Genomic DNA, 18613 nt, shown 5'->3' with positions numbered 1-18613 from the left:
TTTACAAGTGAGTCGTTGAATCGTTCATTCAAGAGAATCGTTCTAAAGCAGTTCATCCAGTAACAAAACAAATGGAGTCCTAAATTATGTTCAAGAGATTTGTTCCAAATGTTGATTCTTCCTGAAACTAAAAAAGTCTTTATGATTGACTAATTGAAGTGATTATTCTAGCGAATCATTCAAAAGTTTTATTTCTTCAGAAACAAATCAAGTAAAATCTTTAAGGGTGTCATTGGATCGTTCATTAAAAAGAATCGTTCTAAATGCATCCATCAACTAAAGAATCAAAGTCCTTATAAGAGGGTCACTGAAAAATTCATTCAATAGATTCAATGAAAAATATTGTTTCATCCATTAACAAAACAAGTGAAGTTCTTGTGAGGGAGTAATTGGAGTAAGCTTATTCATAGGAATCATTTAAATATGTTGTTTCATCAGAAACAACACAATCTTTGAGTGAGTCATTGAATTGTTCGTTCAAGAGAATCGTTCTAAATGCATCCTTTAACAAAGCAAGTGAAGTTTTTTTGAGAAAGTTACTGAATAATTCATTCAATAGATGCGATGGAAAATGTTGATTCATCCAATAACAAAACAAGTGAAGTCTTTCTGAGTGAGTCATTCAATCATTCATTCAAGTTAATTGTTCTAAAGCAGTTCATCCAGTAACAAAACAAGTGAAGACTTCACAGGTGAGTCTTTGAACCGTCTTTGAACCGAACTGTATACGATATTTGTTCAAAAAGGCTGATTCATCCAGTAATGAAACAATGGATAAGTTATGAGAGTAGAGTCACCTTTTAAAGGATCAAAACTGAATTTCTTGAAATTATTATTGTTTAAAATGGACTGCTACATTTTGTCTGACCCTCTTATAAGCTTATTAATTTAATAATTTACCTCTTTAGGTATTTTAAAGCAATCGTGATCTCTTTTCTTAGTTTATTCAGAATCTTGCAGGTCTAACTCTTCTGAATTCAGCTCTGGATGGAGAAGCAGACTGAAATGTGAGCGATTATTCACTTACAATCTTCCCTCAAGTGGGCTGTTACTTCGAGAGCTGCTCAAACTGGATCATAGAGTCTGATTGCTCATGAAAAATGGCTTAAATTTTGGTTTGTTTTCACACAAAGCTGTCATGTGCTTTCAAACGACTTGGAATATTGTCATATGGACTAGCTTTATGGCACTTTAGTGTCTTGTCGAGGCTTCAGTCCTCATTCTTTGTAAGTGTCACAGTCTTCATTGCTCCTTTTGTCTTCCGCTAAAGTTACATGGGTTTTAAATGACTTGAGGCTGAGTAAATGATGACAGATTGTTCATTTTTGGACCAATTGTTCCTTAAAGATGTAATTTGGTATGTTTATTAAGCGGTTTTCTTCTTGGCTGATTTAGGGTTTCCTTCTGGGACATGTGGGCTTCATAATATGGACAAAATATAAACCACACGCACACCCAGGCCCTCTATTTATGCCCTGATGTCTTTTTATCTTGCTTTTCTTTCTTCAGAAGTCACTATTAAAGCACTTAAAGAGAAGCTGGAGCAGTATGAGCGTTCTCTGCAGGCCAAGAACACAGAGGAGGCTGTCGAGCCGAACTTGGACTCATCAGAAAGAGAAGAGAGGCAAAGCAAAGGAGAAAACCTTCCAAACAACTATGCAGACAAGGAGAGGTTAGCCTGACCGTTGCGCAAATCCCGCACTGCATTAATCTTCCTGATTGTGTGAAGTCATAAGCTCGGTTTCAAAATGTAGTGGGTTGAATACTTAGAATTTGGAGGCATTGCTGGTAGGTTGAGAAACTATTTATTACAGATTATCATGTATTACATGATTATCATTATATTATATTATTTTATATATTTCATGATTATTATTATTTATAAATAACAATATCCATATGACAATTGTCAATGACAAAACAACAGTGATGATAATTAGGATTATTATTATGTATTATTATTAATCATTTGTGTATTGTAGTTAAATTCAAGGTCACTTTACAGAATTTAACTGTTTTACTGGAATTATACAGTAATTGTTTATTTTGTATTAGTTTAGGATTTTGTCCATGAACATAAAATTAAAATCGTTTCATAGTAAGGTTGGGCGATATGGCAAAAATGTAATCTCAATAGTTATTTGTCATATTGAATAATAAAGATATATATTTCGATATCAGTTGTTGACAGTAAAAAAAAAAAATAGCTTAAAGGGGCTTATAATTTTGTACTTAAAATGGTGTTTAAAAAATTAAAAACAGCTTTTATTCTAGCTAAAATAAAACAAATAAGACTTTCTCCAGAAGAAAAAATATTATCCAACATGCTGTGAAAATTCCCTTAACCTTAAAAAAAAAAAAAAAAAATTCAAAAGGGGGCTAATAATTGTAAATATCATAATATTAGCAAAAATCTTTAATCTATTTTAGATTCCCATTGTTGCACATTTCTTCTGTGTAATTGGCTCTAGTGTAAAAGGTCTAGAGCTTATCATTGTTATTGACATGTTTTATCACAATTCGATGTAATATTGTTTATCACCTAGCCCTATTTCAACGTTGTTTTAGGAAACAAGAAACTAGAAACCTTAAACAGAAATGAAAAAACTAACAACGGCTTAATTAAATTTAGTTTAAGTTGTACTAAAATATATAAATTGTGTGAAAAATTTTTAAAATTTTAAAATAAAAAAATAAAATAAATATTAATTCAAATGCAAGAAAAATTTGTAATACCTTTAAATAATGACAAAAATAGTAATAGCAAAAAATAATATCTTTTTTGATATTGTACTAAAACAGTGATCTTTATAACGCCAGCACCACAATAGATGGCCAAGTTTAAGAATATAGGTTTATATCCACATTTGAAAAATATATAATCATTAAAAGTACGTAATACCACCAGTTCGGAAATAAAAAAAATTTTCCAAGACATTTCTAAACATAATAGTTTTAATAACTCATTTCTGATAACTGATTTATTTTATCTTTGTCATGATGACAGTAAATAATATTTTTTATAGATATTTTTTAAGAGACTAGTATACAGCTTAAAGTGACATTTAAAGGCCTTAGCTAAATTAATTAGGCAAGTTAGGGTTATTAGGCAAGTCATTGCAAAGCGATGGTTTGTTCAGTAGACTATCGAAAAATATTTAAGCTTAAGGGGGATAATAATATTGACCTTAACTCTTTAAAGTGCACTCCTTGGAAATATTTTTTGGCCCACATCTTGTATTTTATAATATGCTAACACAACTCTGATAGTAATAGTAATAAGCAATTAAGATAATAATGATAACCTATGGATAAAAGGTCAACCTGATTATGATGCCTTTTAAAAGGGTAAAACTGGATTTAAAAAATGAAATTCTAGCTAAAATAACTCAAAAAATACTTTCTCTAGAAGAAAAAAAATATTATAGGAAATACTTTGAAAATGTTCTGACTCTGTTAAACATCATTTGGGAAATATTTGATAAAGGAAAAGTCACAGGAGGGCTAATCATTTTGACTTGAGCTGTATATTAGGAAACTGTTTTAATTGTGTCCTGTGTGTCTGTACAGTCAGCCAGAGCAGAGCCAGGAGAGCAGGACAGAAGACTCGGATGTGAAAACACAGTCCTTACAAACAGGTTTGCTAAAGCATCCACCATCATGTTAAATGTTTTTGCAATTACACACACGTCACTTGGCGTAGTTGAATTTTACTGACACTGGCTTTACATTTTTAATGCAGCACTTGAAGCAACTCAGGCAGAACTCCACGAACTGAAGACGAAATATGATGAAGAATCCACAGCAAAGTGAGTAAACCGGCTTTTATTTCTGACGGGACGCCGCAGGAGCTCAGATTACCCTTTCTGTGTTTCCTCGAATGTCTGCTAGGCGTCTTTGTCTCACCTTTGCACACATTTGCGTGTTCATACAGACACAGACAAACACACACACACACACACACACTCACACACCCCTTTGATCCGCACCAAAACAGCTCATAATCCTACTGCAGACAGGTTTGATTATGGGGAAAAACACAGTGTGGTGAAATCCCACCTTCATTCATGCACAAGTTGATATTCAATAGTCCTCACGTACCGCCCATGCTGTCTTTATGGCTACACTAGACTGAATAATGCATGACACAATCCCTCATAACGCGCGGTGATCTAGTAATGACGGGATTCGTACCGTCGACTGACATTTTGTGGGCGGCGAATCAGTGTGTGCATCTGCGCGCATTGTCTGTTCGCCTTGATCTGGGTCATGCATGTGTGTTTGTGTGCGTCTGCGCGCGTGCACGTGTGTGTTCCTCCGCTCGCTCTCTCCTTGTCATGTGGTCGAGGTTAGGTGGCAATTTCCTTGTCTTGCTGTCGCTGAGGAATGCATCCTGTTGCAGAGAGCGCTCGCTGCGGGCTGTTTTAGCGCTGGGAGTGGCGTAATTACACTACCTGTGATCAAACCAGACCCCCAGCACTGCACATTTAAAGAATTTTTTTTTGTGTTAGTATCAATATGTTAGTCTTAAGGTTATCTACGCTCACTGGCCACTTTATTAGGTACACCTTACTAGTACCGGGTTGGACCCCTTTTGCATTCAGAACTGCCGTAATCCTTCGTGGCATAGATTCAACAGGATACTGGAAATATTCCTCAGAGATTTTGCTCTATTTTGACATAATAGCATCACACAGTTGCTGCAGATTTGTATTTGGCTGCTCATTCATGATGCGAATCTCCCGTTCCACCACTTACCAAATGTGCTCTATTGGATTGAGGTCTGGTGACTGTGGAGGCCATTTGAGTACAGTGAACTCATTGTCATGTTCAAGAAAGCAGTGTTTAGATGATTTACGCTTTGACATGGTGCATTATCCTAATGGAAGTAGCCATCAGAAGATGAGTACACTGGGGTCAGAAAGGGATGGACATGGTCAGCAACAGTACTCAGGTAGGCTGTGGTATTGACATGATGCTCAATTGGTACTAAAGAAAATATCCCCCACACCATTACACCACCACCACCAGCCTGAAACGTTGCAAAGAGTATAGAATCACCTAGAGGCGACACTCTATTGTGATTTTATTAAACAGCCGCTAGATGCTGCTAGAGTCACGCAGTGGCCATTTTGGAATGAAAATTTCAATAGAACAATAGCATATTATAAGTCTGTTAAATAAACTATTAAAAGTGCTGATGACTGTGATAGTAAGTGTTGTATTATTGTCTTTCAGGTTGTATCTCTTTATCTTTTTAAAAAAATAAATAAATAAAAAACAAAGCAGACATTGCGACAGCAAAAAGATCCAATGGACGGCTGTTGCTGGGTGCTGCTGTTGCAATGGAACGTCCTATTGAGTGTCGCCTCTTGGTGGTTCTAAGCTCTTTGACCGTAGGCAGGATGGTGCCATGTTTTTTGTCCTGATTCTAACATTTACAAACAAAATTAATGAGCAAATTTCGATGAACTGTCTTTGATGATTCCACGTATTAAATTTATTTGTGAGCATGGCAAAGCGTTTTAAGGAATTTGATGTTTCTTCATTTGAAGAGATAGGAGCTGCACTTGCATGCCCGAGAGGTGTTTTGAAAATGGCAAGATAGAGATATTGTATGCAGAACCATAGACCTTTAAGTATAATTTTGGAAACTGTGTTCATCTTAACTGAAAGCTACGTCGTTTTCGCTGGCCTCACACATCACGCACCTGTCAGTCACTCAGTCAGCACGTCACCTTTAATGGTTAAACAAATGACACACAGCACTACTACGGTTACAGAAAAGTTTGAGCTGTTATAATTCACTTACCTTTTCATATGTTTTGGTGCGATTATCACCCGCTATTAAAATAGTACGATTGAATGTTTTGAATGAGAAGCTGTAATTTATGCGTGGCGGTATGAATTTTGGTGTGGCGCCCCGCCATGGAAGAATGAGCATTATCTAAATCAATTTTACATAGATATAAATATTAATTGAAACTTAATAGATTGCTGCATGTTTTACGATATGTTGTAATAAATTTGCACATGCATTGATATATATATATATATATAACTGTGGATCTCATGACTGGCAAGCTGTGTGATATAAACAAAATCCTATTGGCTATTTGTAAAATAGGAGGAGCTACTCAGTATCTCCAACCCTGCCTTATTTTAGTTGAAATTGTGTCAGCATTGAACAAATCTTAGCATTTCAGGGGACATTTAAGCTCTAAAATCCACCATGGCAAGCCGGAAGGTCAGAATGAGGTTTATTTGAGGAAAAGTCATGCTGCTGATTCCACAGACACGGCTCTAACAAGAGATAAATCTCACTGTCAGACATTTAAATATGACTGTGTGCGTGCTTACAAACGCAAACAAGAAAGACACACACATAAGACGACGCACTGTGACATTCAGTAACATTGGCCTGTTTCCAATCCGCCCGGGAACGCAGGCAGGTGAAACATTTCTGCTCCATTAGATCGTGTACCTGCTTCTCATCCTCACTCTTTCTTTTATTAGTATTAGTTTGATAGCTGGCAAAATATTAACTGCAGTTTTGTGTGTGCGCGCACAAGCAACACATTAGTGATGAATTTGCTGCCAAATTCCCTCACAATGAATTCAAAGCACTGTTTAATTGACCTTTTTCAGTTACTTGCATATGAAAGAGTAAATATAAAGACACTTTGTTGTAAGTAGGAAAAATAATGCTATGGTCTGTCCAAACCAGCGTATTCGTTTCTAAAAAAAACAACTGCATAATGTGACTAAATCACAGCCAATGTTTACAAGTAATCTGATGCACTTTAAGTTTGAGTCATCTGTAATCAAAAACACAACATGTACAGATTGAAAGCATTAGTCCAAGCTTCTATTAAGAATATTGAAATCTGCTGTTGATTTAAAAAGAAGCTTTTAATAAGAGAAGTTATCCTGCAGTTTTCCCTCAATGTTTTTTGAACCATTATAACAGTAGTAAAGGTCACAATTACTACTAACATTACCTTATAATATACAGTAATGTACTGTATTTTTGTATATATCACACGAGTAGCAGTGCGACATGGGAGGTGGAAGGTGTGTGTTGACTTGAGGCTGCAGGCTGAGTGCCTGAAGCAGGTCGCACACCAGAAGCGCAGCTTGGCGCCGCGACACGGGGCGCACATGACAGTTTAAAGTATCACCCACCAGACATGCACATCGAATGATATTTAACATGAAACTAATCAGATGCCGCTTTGTGGCGCGGTTGAAAAATGAACTGCGTCCTGAGCCATGGCCGGGCGCCGCCGACTTGCGGCGCCGGTGTGTGTATCCTGAAAGAAACTTGTTGCATGGCATAATCGTGAGTTTCAAAGAACATTTTGTACGAGGAACTACTTTCTTCAGCCATTCATTTATATCTTCAGCTGACCATCAGAACAGCAGAAACCGTTGCTAATTTATCAACGTTAATTTAGAGCTAGTATTTGAATGATTCTGTAGCGCAATGGCTAAAGTGATGACTAAATAGGTAATTTTGCTCACGTTTTAAGATTATACGGCTGAACGGCATGAAATGCCATCAGTCTACAGAGATTTCCCAGTATTTCTCTGCTGCAATCGGGAGATCACAATAATTAACCCCGAAAAAGCAAACAATACCAGATTACTATGTTATAAATACAGCACTAAACATACACAAGAGAGAGATTGAATTAGAGCAGGGATTCACAACCTCTAGTTGGCATCAGCGATCCTGCTGGTGGGTCGTGAGAACTTAAATATTCTACCATAGTTATTTGATTTATTATTAAATATGTCATATTACAATTATCGAAGTAATGGCATTTCCCATTTTCATTTTAAAAGTCTCACTGTTAAATACATACATAAACGTGGCTTAAACTTCCAACAGCTGCACGCCAACTAGGACTATGTTTTCAGTTGTATAAAGCAACTCGTCACGCAGATGTAAAGGCAACGATGATTAGAGGTATAATAACCAGCCTCCATGTGCTTCACATCTGCGACTCGTACGGCATCAGATTTGCACAAGTCAGTTGATTCACAAACTATCAATAACACAAAACAATGAATAAGACATTCGTTTATTTAGTAAAGAAAAGGCTCAAGTACTCTGCAGTTGTAAGAGTAACTAAAGTAAATTCGGGAGCTCTAACTTTGTGAATGTTTTTAAGAAAATTAAATGTATATTTATGTGGTGTAGAAAAATATGAGAATAATAGAAGTAGAAAGCAAAAGAAATGTTTTGCTAATAAATAAAAGTTTCAAATAAGCATTTTCTCTATACAATCAGTTTAGGAAAAAATGTCAGACAGATGTGCCTTCAAAAATGGGGGCCTCGAAGTGAAAAAGTTGAGAACCCCTGACTTAAGAGTGTCACTTACCAGTTTTAGTATGATTTGATCAGCTGTAGTTTGAAATTTTACATTGAGTTTTTCCTCCCCTAAAAACCTATTATGCCGTCGCTGTCGCCATCTTGTGGTGAAACATCAACTCACATTGCACTGCTCAATAACAGGCTAATGGCCGCCAATGCGCTGAATTGCCAAAAGTAAAAATATTTAAAATAAGCACTATTCCTTTAAATGAACTGCAGTTGCAGTCTAAACAACTACATTTTTGCCTAAAAAGCCTCAAAAGTACATTATGTTGTCAAACAGCTGCAGTATTTGTCAAACTGTAGTGAGTTTATTGATCTGCTGTCACTCTATGTGGGCGGAGTAATACACAAGGGTGAAGACGCTGTACGAGTGCTGATACTGCAGAATATCGCACGCTTATCAGCCAATCAGATTTGAGTATCAGACAGAACTGTTGTGTGGATATAAATAGTGTATATTTATATTATATTTGTATTGTAGGATGCATAAATATATTAGGACATGCTTAACTGTTCAGTAGTATCATTGTGTATTTATTGAATAATTTTAATATGTTATATTATGTGATGTTATTAAGTAGTAATAAATGTAAAAATGAAAGTTAGTACAATATGGAGTATCAGTGTTATATTTATTACATGCTTTGCCTAATTTGCTTTGGATGTATAGTTAATAATATGTGGCAGGGGATTTGTTCTATGCACATTTGCTGTATACATTTAGATTTGTGCTTCACGCAGGCAGTTTTCCCTAACCCCAGAACATTTGTAATCCAAGTCTTCTCGGTTGCCGTTGTTGTTGTGATTGCTGACTTAATGAGGTTACATGATTCTATGCATGTGTCTTTGGTAGCGGATAAAGGAATCCCGTCCCCCATCTAAGAGCCCCTTCCTGGCCTCAGGGCTTTACATGCTCCGTTTGCTCAGTTCATCCACAGTGACAGTAGGTGGATCTCAAAGGGAAGGGTGCTGAGACGTTCGTGAGCGAGTATCGTAGTTAAATAAACATAAGAACGTGTCATGCTCTGCAGTGCTCCAGTAATAAGCCAATGAGAAAGGAAGCCCCTCGGTGAGCAGTTGTTCTGCCTCTTTGATACGGCCGGTTTGCTCTGAGCGTTCAGTAGGTATGGACACATAATCCATAACATGATCAATCGTCGCCTGTGTGAACCGTGGAGATGTTTGTGGTCATGCTTATTGAAAGAATGCTCAATGTTGAGTCAAATAGAGTAGAATAACGATGAAGGGTACAATATTGTTAAAATGAAGTCATATTTCATCTAGAAGTAAGAACTTTATCAACCTTTAAAGTTATTTTTTTTTTTAGATAATAATGCCATCTAGACTATGTGGGTGGGAAAAAACTAATGTTAACATCTCAAACTCCCAACATCATCGACTTTCTCTTTAAGATTTAAAGGACTAGCATTGCACCAGAACCCTTTAAGTGGTTTCGTTTGAAAGTGTAGAAGCTATATTTTATGCACATATGCATCACTTTGGTTTTTATTCTACTGTACAAAAGTTATTTACACTTAAATACCCAGTGTTTTGGATGATGCAACGGCAGCCATATCGGCCAGACCGCACACCACATACCAGCTGATTGATGAAGAGGAGACAGAGTGATGAAATCAATTATGATATAAGGATGGTTATTAGGCCATGATAGACAGAGGTCAGTGGAAAAATTTGGCCAGTATGCCGGGGTTAAACCCCTACACTTTTTTTGAAGGACATCCTCAGATTTTTAATGAACACAGAGAGTCGAGACCTCAGTTTAACGCCTAATCCGAAAGACGTCGCTCATTGAGCAGTATAGAGTCCCTTTCACTATACTGGGGCATTAGGACTCACACAAACCACAGGTTGAGCACCCCTGCTGGCCTCACTAACACCACTTCCGGCAACAACCAAGCTTTCCCATGTAGTCTCCTATTCAGGTACTGACCATGCACAGCCTTGCTTAGCTTCAGATGGCGACCACAGGAGAGTTACAATGAGCTAGCTGTCGGCTAATTCATTCATTTATCCACCTGATGTGTAAAGTACAGCATAAACTCAACCGATTTAAGAGTTACCGCTAGGTTTTGGAAGTTATCATCTTTTAAAATTCAATTTTGTCTTTGAATCATCCGTCCAGAAAACATCACTCCTATTTTTGTCTCTCATATCCCATCCTGTCGTTTCACCCTCCCTTTCCTCTTTCTTTTTTTTCTTTCTTTCCGAGTTCAGTCTGAAGGAAGGATGGTATCAGCTGCAAAGAGTGTGTATTTGGTGTGTGCGAGTGTGTATTTGGTCTGTTTGTGTGTGTGTGTGTGTGTTTCTTGGGTTCAGGGTGAAAAGAGGAGCAGGGTTCAGTCGAGCGTAATAATGGAATGCTTCAATTCGCTCCGCTGTTTGTATGCGACCTCTCTCTCTCTCTCTCTCTCTCTCTCTTTTCCCCCTCCCCCATGATCCTCCCCCACTCTCAGACGTGTTGGCGGTGGAATGTCCGCCTTTCTTACAGGCCCGCGAGGTGTCTGTCGTCCCAGCCATCTATCTTGTTCTCTCTCTCTTAGGGCTTTGTGTTGTGCTGAAATTTTAATCTGGTTCTTTCTCTTTTCCAGCCCAGACTCCACTCTCATCCCTCCACAGGACCTCCTCATTAACGTAGTGCCAGCTACAGTAACTACAGCTGGCACAGACGTGGGCACCGGCCCATGCATGCCCACACAAACACACGCCAGTGCTGATACTTCAGTATGTTTTTTAAATGCTGAGGTGAAGTCTAAAAATGATAAGCAGCATTCTTAGAGTCCACATATCAGTCAATGTTTGCATTTTCCTACATGTTTCAATTTTTTGTTTTTGAGTTTGTTTTTCGATTTGAAGTCAAATACTTTGGATGTAGCTAAACATTAACATGCATTTTAACTTTTTTTTAAACTTTATTTATTCTGTTTTTGTAGATACATTTTCATTTGTGTGTCTCAACTTGTTTTTTTATACACTCATAATTTACTAATTTCGTTTTTACATTCATTCATTCATTTTCTTGTCGGCTTAGTCCCTTTATTAATCCGGGGTCGCCACAGCGGAATGAACCGCCAACTTATCCAGCAAGTTTTTTACGCAGCAGATGCCCTTCCAGCTGCAACCCATCTCTAGGAAACATCCACACACACACTCATACACTACGGACAATTTAGCCTACCCAATTCACCTGTAGCGCATGTGTTTGGACTGTGGGGGAAACCGGAGCACCCAGAGGAAACCCACGCGAACGCAGATAGAAAATGCAAACTCCACACAGAAACGCCAACTGAGCCGAGGTTCGAACCAGTGACCTTCTTGCTGTGAGGCGACAGCACTACCTACTGCGCCACTGCCTCGCCCATTTTTACATTTATTTAATATTTTTATTTAATTGCTTTTAATTATTATTATTTATTTAACTCAATGTTATAAATATTCATATTTGATTATCAACATATTAAAGAGTGACTTCAAAATTAATTTAGCTCTTTAGTTTAATGCAGCAACTATTTTAGGATTTAATGTGGCTTTTTTACCTCAATTCATTGCATCTTTAAACAGATTCATGTTTAGCTCAGCATAGTAGTATTTAATGTTCATATTTGATCTGTTATGTTTAAAGTTATCTCAACGATAGTAATTTAACATCATATCAAAATAATATTTCTGTATTTAATCCCTCTTTACTGTTTTTTTACATATTTATCACTTTAATATATAATTTAACAATTTAGAAATGTTTTTATATTTTGAATATATCTAAATAGTTTTGTTTAAAAAGCTAGCTTTTTGTATTTAATCCCTCTTTAATTATTTAAAACATATTTAACATTTATTTCTTATATAATTTAACAGTTTAGAAATATTTTTATCAAAATTTTACTTTAAAGTTTTTTGTATTTAATCTATCTTTATTTTTTTATTTAATATACATTTCTTATAAAATTTAATAATATAGAAATATTTAAATAATTTTTTATTAAAATTATGTTTTTTTTGTTTTAAATCCATTTAATTATTTAAATACATTTAACATATTTCCCTATATAATTTAACAATTAAGAAATATTTTAATCAAAATACTTTTACTTGAAGTTAGTTTTGTGCATTTAAATTTTTGCATTTTTGCATTCAACTAATTTTCAACTTTTATAGTTTTTTGCATTTAATCCCTCTTTAAATGTTACTTTATGTAATTAACATTCTTCATAGAGAATTTAACAATTTAGAAATATTTTATTTAAATACTTCTACTTTAAAAATCTACTTTTATTATTTAAAACACATTTAACATATATTTCCTATGTACTTTAACAATTTCAAAATATTTAAATTAAAATATTTTTACTTAAAGTAATTATTTTTGTATTTAATCAATCTTTAATTTTTTTTTTTACCATAATCAACATATATTTAATATAATTTACCAATTTAGAAATGTTTTAATTAAAATAGTTTTACTTAAATTTCCATATTTGGCGTAAAATGCAGGTCTACCTCAGCGTTTAGATATCGAATATTTACAAATACCTCCACATTTAGCGATCTATCACATACGTGCAGCTATCGTTTATACACTTAACCCTATGCTTTAGCGGGAAGCAGAGCTGAAAGATATGCCGAGTTTATTACCTCGGGCAGTTTTAGCGATGGCAGCGGCGCAGGGTTGAGTTTGTCATGCTGTGTGGCCTGTTGTGCTTGTTCCCAGCGTGGTTAAACTCTCTCTGGTTTCTCCCTGACTGAATTGGAAAGGAACAACATGCAATTAAAGTTGTTTCTCCTGCGCTGAAAGTGGCAGGTTGGGTTTTGCAGTGTGTCCTTTACGAGACAAATGGGCAGTAGATGGGGAGCGTACAGAAATAGCAGCCGCGTGTGAGGCCTGTGGAATTGTGCGAGTCTAGGTGGAGATGTGTGCATGTGTTAAAAAGAGAGAGAAATGGAGAGAGACAGAGTCAATTTCTGTTTGTGGTTTATGTGGGTTCTCCGTATGTATGCATGTGTGCGTGTGTGTGAGAGAAGTGCATTGGGCCAGTGAACTGGAGTCGTGTATTTGAATTTCATGGGCTCATTCTGACATGACAGTGGTGTGTGTGTTCATACCTTTTGATGCTTCTGTCCTGTGATGTTACACACACTGACTCGGATAAACAGCGCTGATTTATTCTTCTCAAATACAGGCAGAAGAGTACCGTCGGGCCTTTTTTGCACATCTTAGACTTTTTTTGTTTCAGAGTTGCCTTCTCTGTTAGAATGTTAGAACCATTTTAAAAACATTCTATTTTCACCTAGCAACCGAATACAGTTTTGCATATATTGTGAAAATGCTGGGCTCCGCGGTTGTTGCTAGATCAGATACTGCTGCGGCTGGAAAATCAACGAAAATGATTATATTATTTATTACATTTAATATCAATTGTATTTTTTTTAACATCTGCCCCTATCCTAACTCTGAACCCGTCACAGTAATGTAAAAACAGTAGTTGTACAGAGTATTATTTATTAAGTTATCCAATAAATTGTTTTTTTTACGTTACCCCTACCGTAAACCCAACTATCACAGTAACATAAAAAGAGTAGTTGTACTGAGCATTATTTGTTATTTATTAAATAACCCAATAAATTGTATTTTATTAACATCTACCCCCACCTCAACTCTAAACCCAACCGTCACAGTAACGTAGTTGTACCAAGTATTGTTTATATTATTTATTAAATTTCCTAATAAATAGTATTTTTTTTACTTCTACCCCTATCTTTTTTATTAATATATATATATATATATATATATATATATATATATATATATATATATATATATATATATATATATATATATATATATTTGACATCAATAATTTACAGAATCATGTCAGTAAACATGTAAACATTCTTTTCTTACCACTCTCCACCCCTTTACCACCCTCACAAGACAGAACACTTAAAAGGACATATTTGTGAGACATCAAGCTGATTTGTAAATTAGGAGGAAATAAACAAGTAAACAAACAATGATGACAGATAAAGGATTAAAACAATGAAGAGTCACACTTTCCCATCCGTATTTTCGGTCAATGTAACATCCAAGTTATATGTGTATTCCAGGGGTGTCAAACTCGATTCCTGGAGGGCCGAAGCCCTGCACAGTTTGGTTCCAACCCTGCTCCAACACACTTACCTGAAGGTTTCAAACAAGCCTGAAGGACTCAATTAGTTTGATCAGGTGTGTTTAATTAGGGTTGGAACTAAACTGTGCAGAGCTGCGGCCCTTTTGGAACTGAGTTTGACACCTGTGGTGTATTCAATAAATTCACCCCAAGTCTTTTCAAACATTGAAGAGTTTTTTTAAGATTAAACTTTTTTTTTTTTTCAAAAGAAACAGAAGAAAGTTTTCTAAGCCAGTGTTTCTTAACTGGTGGGTCGCGACCCAAAAGTGGGACGCGGGAACATTTTCAGTGGGTCGCGGAGTGTGTGATCAATTAAACAACAAAAGTTTCATTTTTAACTTATTTTGCTTATATCGGACTTTTATTATGAAATGTGCGTGCGACAACCGTACCGTTTGAAATGTGAAATTTCATTTAATTGTAGCAACAAATATGTCAAAGCGCAAGTACGACCCTAGATTTACATCTATTGACGACAAAGAAAGGCTTAAAACCTCAGTATGTCATATGTAGTGAGGTGCTCTCACAAGAGATCATGAAAGCTTCTAAATTAAAACAACATTTAGAAATCAAACATCCCAGTTGGAAGGACAAACCTGTGGACTATTTTCAAAGACGACTCTAAGAGCTGAGAGCATCACAAAAGTGCCGAACATCTTTATGTTTAAAAAAAGTACAGGCCGCGCATCTTACTGTGCTTACCGTGTAGCAAAGGCCAAGAAAGCCCACACACAAGCAGAAGAGCAGATAACTGGTGATTATTATAAAAATGTTTATTATTTTAATAATTTTACTTTAATTTGCTGGTTTGGTCTGTTCAACAGGATCAGTGTTAATGTTTTATTAACAGTTCAGTTTAGTTCATGGTAACTGTTTACAGTATTTGACGTTTACACTTTGTAATATTTGTAAAAATTTGATAAATTTTGTTTAATGACAGCAGTAAAATATTGTTTATTTGTAAGTCTTGGTGATTTTCTTATGATGTATCTGTCACTGCTTGTGTATCTTAACAAATAAATGCAAAATAAATTATAATTCCTAAATTATATTTTAGTTCCTAAAAATTTGGGTCGCGGCTTTGTGACCATGTAAAAATGTGGGTCCCATGGCCAAACCAGTTGAGAACCACTGCTCTAAGCCATACAATATGACTTGGTGGTTCTACTGATTTCCATTGTATAGCAATGCATTTCTTTGCTGCTTTCAGAGCCATTTAAATTAAACGTACATTTTTCCTTCGATTGAGCAGAAGAACCGATTCATCTACCAGTAGCATAAATCTTGGATCAGGTGGAAGGTTAACATTAGCAATTTTACTTATAGTTTGTATTATATTTTTCCAATAGGTTTTAAGTTTGAACATGTCCAAAACATATTAAATAATGTACCAACCTCAATTTTACATCTAGAACAACATTCTGAATATGAATCACTTCTTCTACCCCTATCTTAACACTAAACCCAACCATCACAAAAATGTAAAAAGAGTAGTTGTACCGAGTATTAGGACAGGGCTTCTGTCTGCCCAGTGACTCCAGTTTCATTGCTAATGGCTAACATGGATTTTATTGAGAGAGTAGCTGTGTGTTGTGTACTTTAGGAAGGCTGAAAAACAGTGTATAGTCGTTCGGTGCCGTATCTGAGTCTACTAGATCTTTTAGAGGTGCACCCAGTTCTGCGAGTTCATCAACCTCTCAAGAAACTGTACCTGGATGATAGAAGCTTTCAGCAGTGCTTCCGACTGAGCCCAGCCCAGTTTGATGAGCTGGTGTCAGCTGCAGGATTTTCCCTTGGGGCATCAGCAGCATGCACTATGTCATAATCACGCCCCTACAAGACTAAGCTCCTGATTCGTTAATGCGGCACAAATGTCTGCTAAAGTTCAGAGTAAGTAAAGTACTCGAGCGATTCACGCATTAATCATTTTTAGTGAATTATTTATAAAACTAAGATTAATTCACGCGGAAACGCTTAATTTGAATAAATCTAATAAATGCATTAAAGAAAAAATACAAATGAAATAAACATGTGTTGTTTTCCGAGGAGTCTAACAGTATTCAGGTATGCAGTAATTGAGTAATCAAATGTAAAATAATACTGTATAATCTTCGTTTTATAAATAATACTCTAAAATTAATAGTTGATTAAAGTTACAAATGGTACAATTTCTTATGTCTAAATGCTTTTAAATCCTCATACAGTCACAAACCCATGCAACTGATAAATTATAACCCAGACTCAACATTGCATATCCTGCAATGTGACAATTGCGAATAATTGCATTGCGATATCGATGCTGAAATGATACAGCTAAAGTCAAAATTATTAGCCCCCCTCTTTGTTTTTCCCCCAATTTCTGTTTAACGGAGAGGATATTTTTACACATTTCTAAGCATAATAGCTTTATTTAACTCATCTCTAATAACTGATTTATTTTATCTTTGCCATGATGACAGTAAATAATATTTGACTAGATCTTTTTCAAGACTCTTCTTTACAGCTTAAAGTGACTTTTAAAGGCTTAACTAGGTTAATTAGGTTAACTAGGCAGGTTAGGGTTATTAGGCAAGTTATTGTATAACGATGGTTTGTTCTGTAGACTATCGAAAACAAAATTAGCTTAAAGGGGCTAATAATTTTGACCTTAAAATGGCTTTTAAAAAATTAAAAGCTGATTTTATTCTAGCTGAAATAAAACAAATAGGACTTTCTCCAGAAGAAAAAATATTATCAGACATGCTGTGAAAATGTCCTTGCTCTGTTAAACATCATTTGGTAAATATTTGAAAAAGAAAAAATTCAAAGAGCGGCTAATAATTTTGACTTCAACTGTATATTGTGCAGAGGTATTATCTATGTATTATAGTGTGATATATAGACAGAATCATATTTAATTTAGTGATTCATCGTTTTTGTGTGTTTAAATTTTATTGGCTGACGCTCCCATGACGGTCCCCAAAGGCTCGCCGCGGCCGTAAACACACGTGTGTATGTTCACACCTTCAGATGCTTCTGTTCTGTGATGTTACACACACTGACTCGGATAAACAGCGCTGTTTTATTCTCCTCAAATCCGGGCAGAAGAGCAACGTCAGGCCTGTTCGCACCTCTCAGCCTTTTCCGTCTCCCAAAAAAAAAAAAAACATCCAGCGTGTTTTGCTTGACAGGGTTTCTGCTGCACCGTTGGTTGTGTGACATTTCGGAGGGTGGATTTTTTTTGCTCTGTCTGATCCATTTGTCTGTTCTCGCGTCAGTCTGGCAGGTTTTGAATTACTGCGGGGAACACAAAGGAGCTCATCCTACCCACCTGATTTATCTGCACAGATCTGCGCTCGCCAGCTGAGTGCAAAGAAAACATTTCATCTGTGTCAAGCAAGACATTTCATCGTCCCAGAAGCTCTTACATTGTTCGCTGATATTTCCACTGGATTGTGCAGATGTGTTGTGAAGTGATCTAGCTTTTTCAAACAGACCCCCTACTCTAGTATATACTATTAGCTTAGCGAATGTAACTAGCGCTAATGCTCATACTCAGAGCCTAAAATGAATATATATATACACCAACGAAAATAAAGGTACTTCATCTTTTCAAAAGGTAATTTTTTGTTGCTAACATGTCCTTACAGGTTCATATTAAAACCTAAAAATTACAAATGTGTACCTCATAGTACTATACAGGTACACAAGTGGAACTTAAAGGTTCAAACGTGTAGCCTAAGTGCCCCAGTGACTGATTTTGCACCTTGATTTCTGAAACAGTTGAAGCCGGAATTAGTTGCCCTTCTGTTTATTTCTGTTCAACGGAGAGAAGATTTTTTTTCAACACATTTCTAAACATAATAGTGTAACTAACATTACTCATTTCTAATAACTGATTTATTTTATCTTTGCAATGATGACAGTAAATAATATTTTACTAGATATTTTTCAAGACACTTCTATAAAACAAATTATAAAACTTCTTTAAAACAAATATTTTCAGACATATTATGAAAATGTCCTTGCTCTGTTAAACATCATTTGTAAAATATTTTAAAAAGAAAAG

At 35.8% G+C, this 18613-nt stretch overlaps 1 protein-coding gene across 11 annotated transcripts in view; it reads left to right on the top strand.

Annotated features, from left to right (window-relative positions):
* Positions 1 to 18613, top strand: part of cux1a (cut-like homeobox 1a) — a 254392-nt gene that overhangs the window by 142619 nt on the left and 93160 nt on the right. For all 11 annotated transcript variants that reach the window (XR_012386449.1, XM_021479404.3, XM_021479403.3 and 8 more), the window contains exons 6-8: positions 1510 to 1672; positions 3571 to 3638; positions 3743 to 3809. Coding sequence is in view for 10 of the 11 variants with exons in the window: in XM_021479404.3 (XP_021335079.2) it covers positions 1510 to 1672; positions 3571 to 3638; positions 3743 to 3809 (298 nt within the window). In the remaining variant the exon portion in view is untranslated. The remainder of the gene's footprint in view (positions 1 to 1509; positions 1673 to 3570; positions 3639 to 3742; positions 3810 to 18613) is intronic.

The sequence above is a fragment of the Danio rerio genome, chromosome 10 (genome assembly GCF_049306965.1).
Source record: "Danio rerio strain Tuebingen ecotype United States chromosome 10, GRCz12tu, whole genome shotgun sequence".
In the NCBI taxonomy this organism is placed as follows: domain Eukaryota; kingdom Metazoa; phylum Chordata; class Actinopteri; order Cypriniformes; family Danionidae; genus Danio; species Danio rerio.
This window is presented reverse-complemented; position numbering and strand designations above follow the sequence as displayed.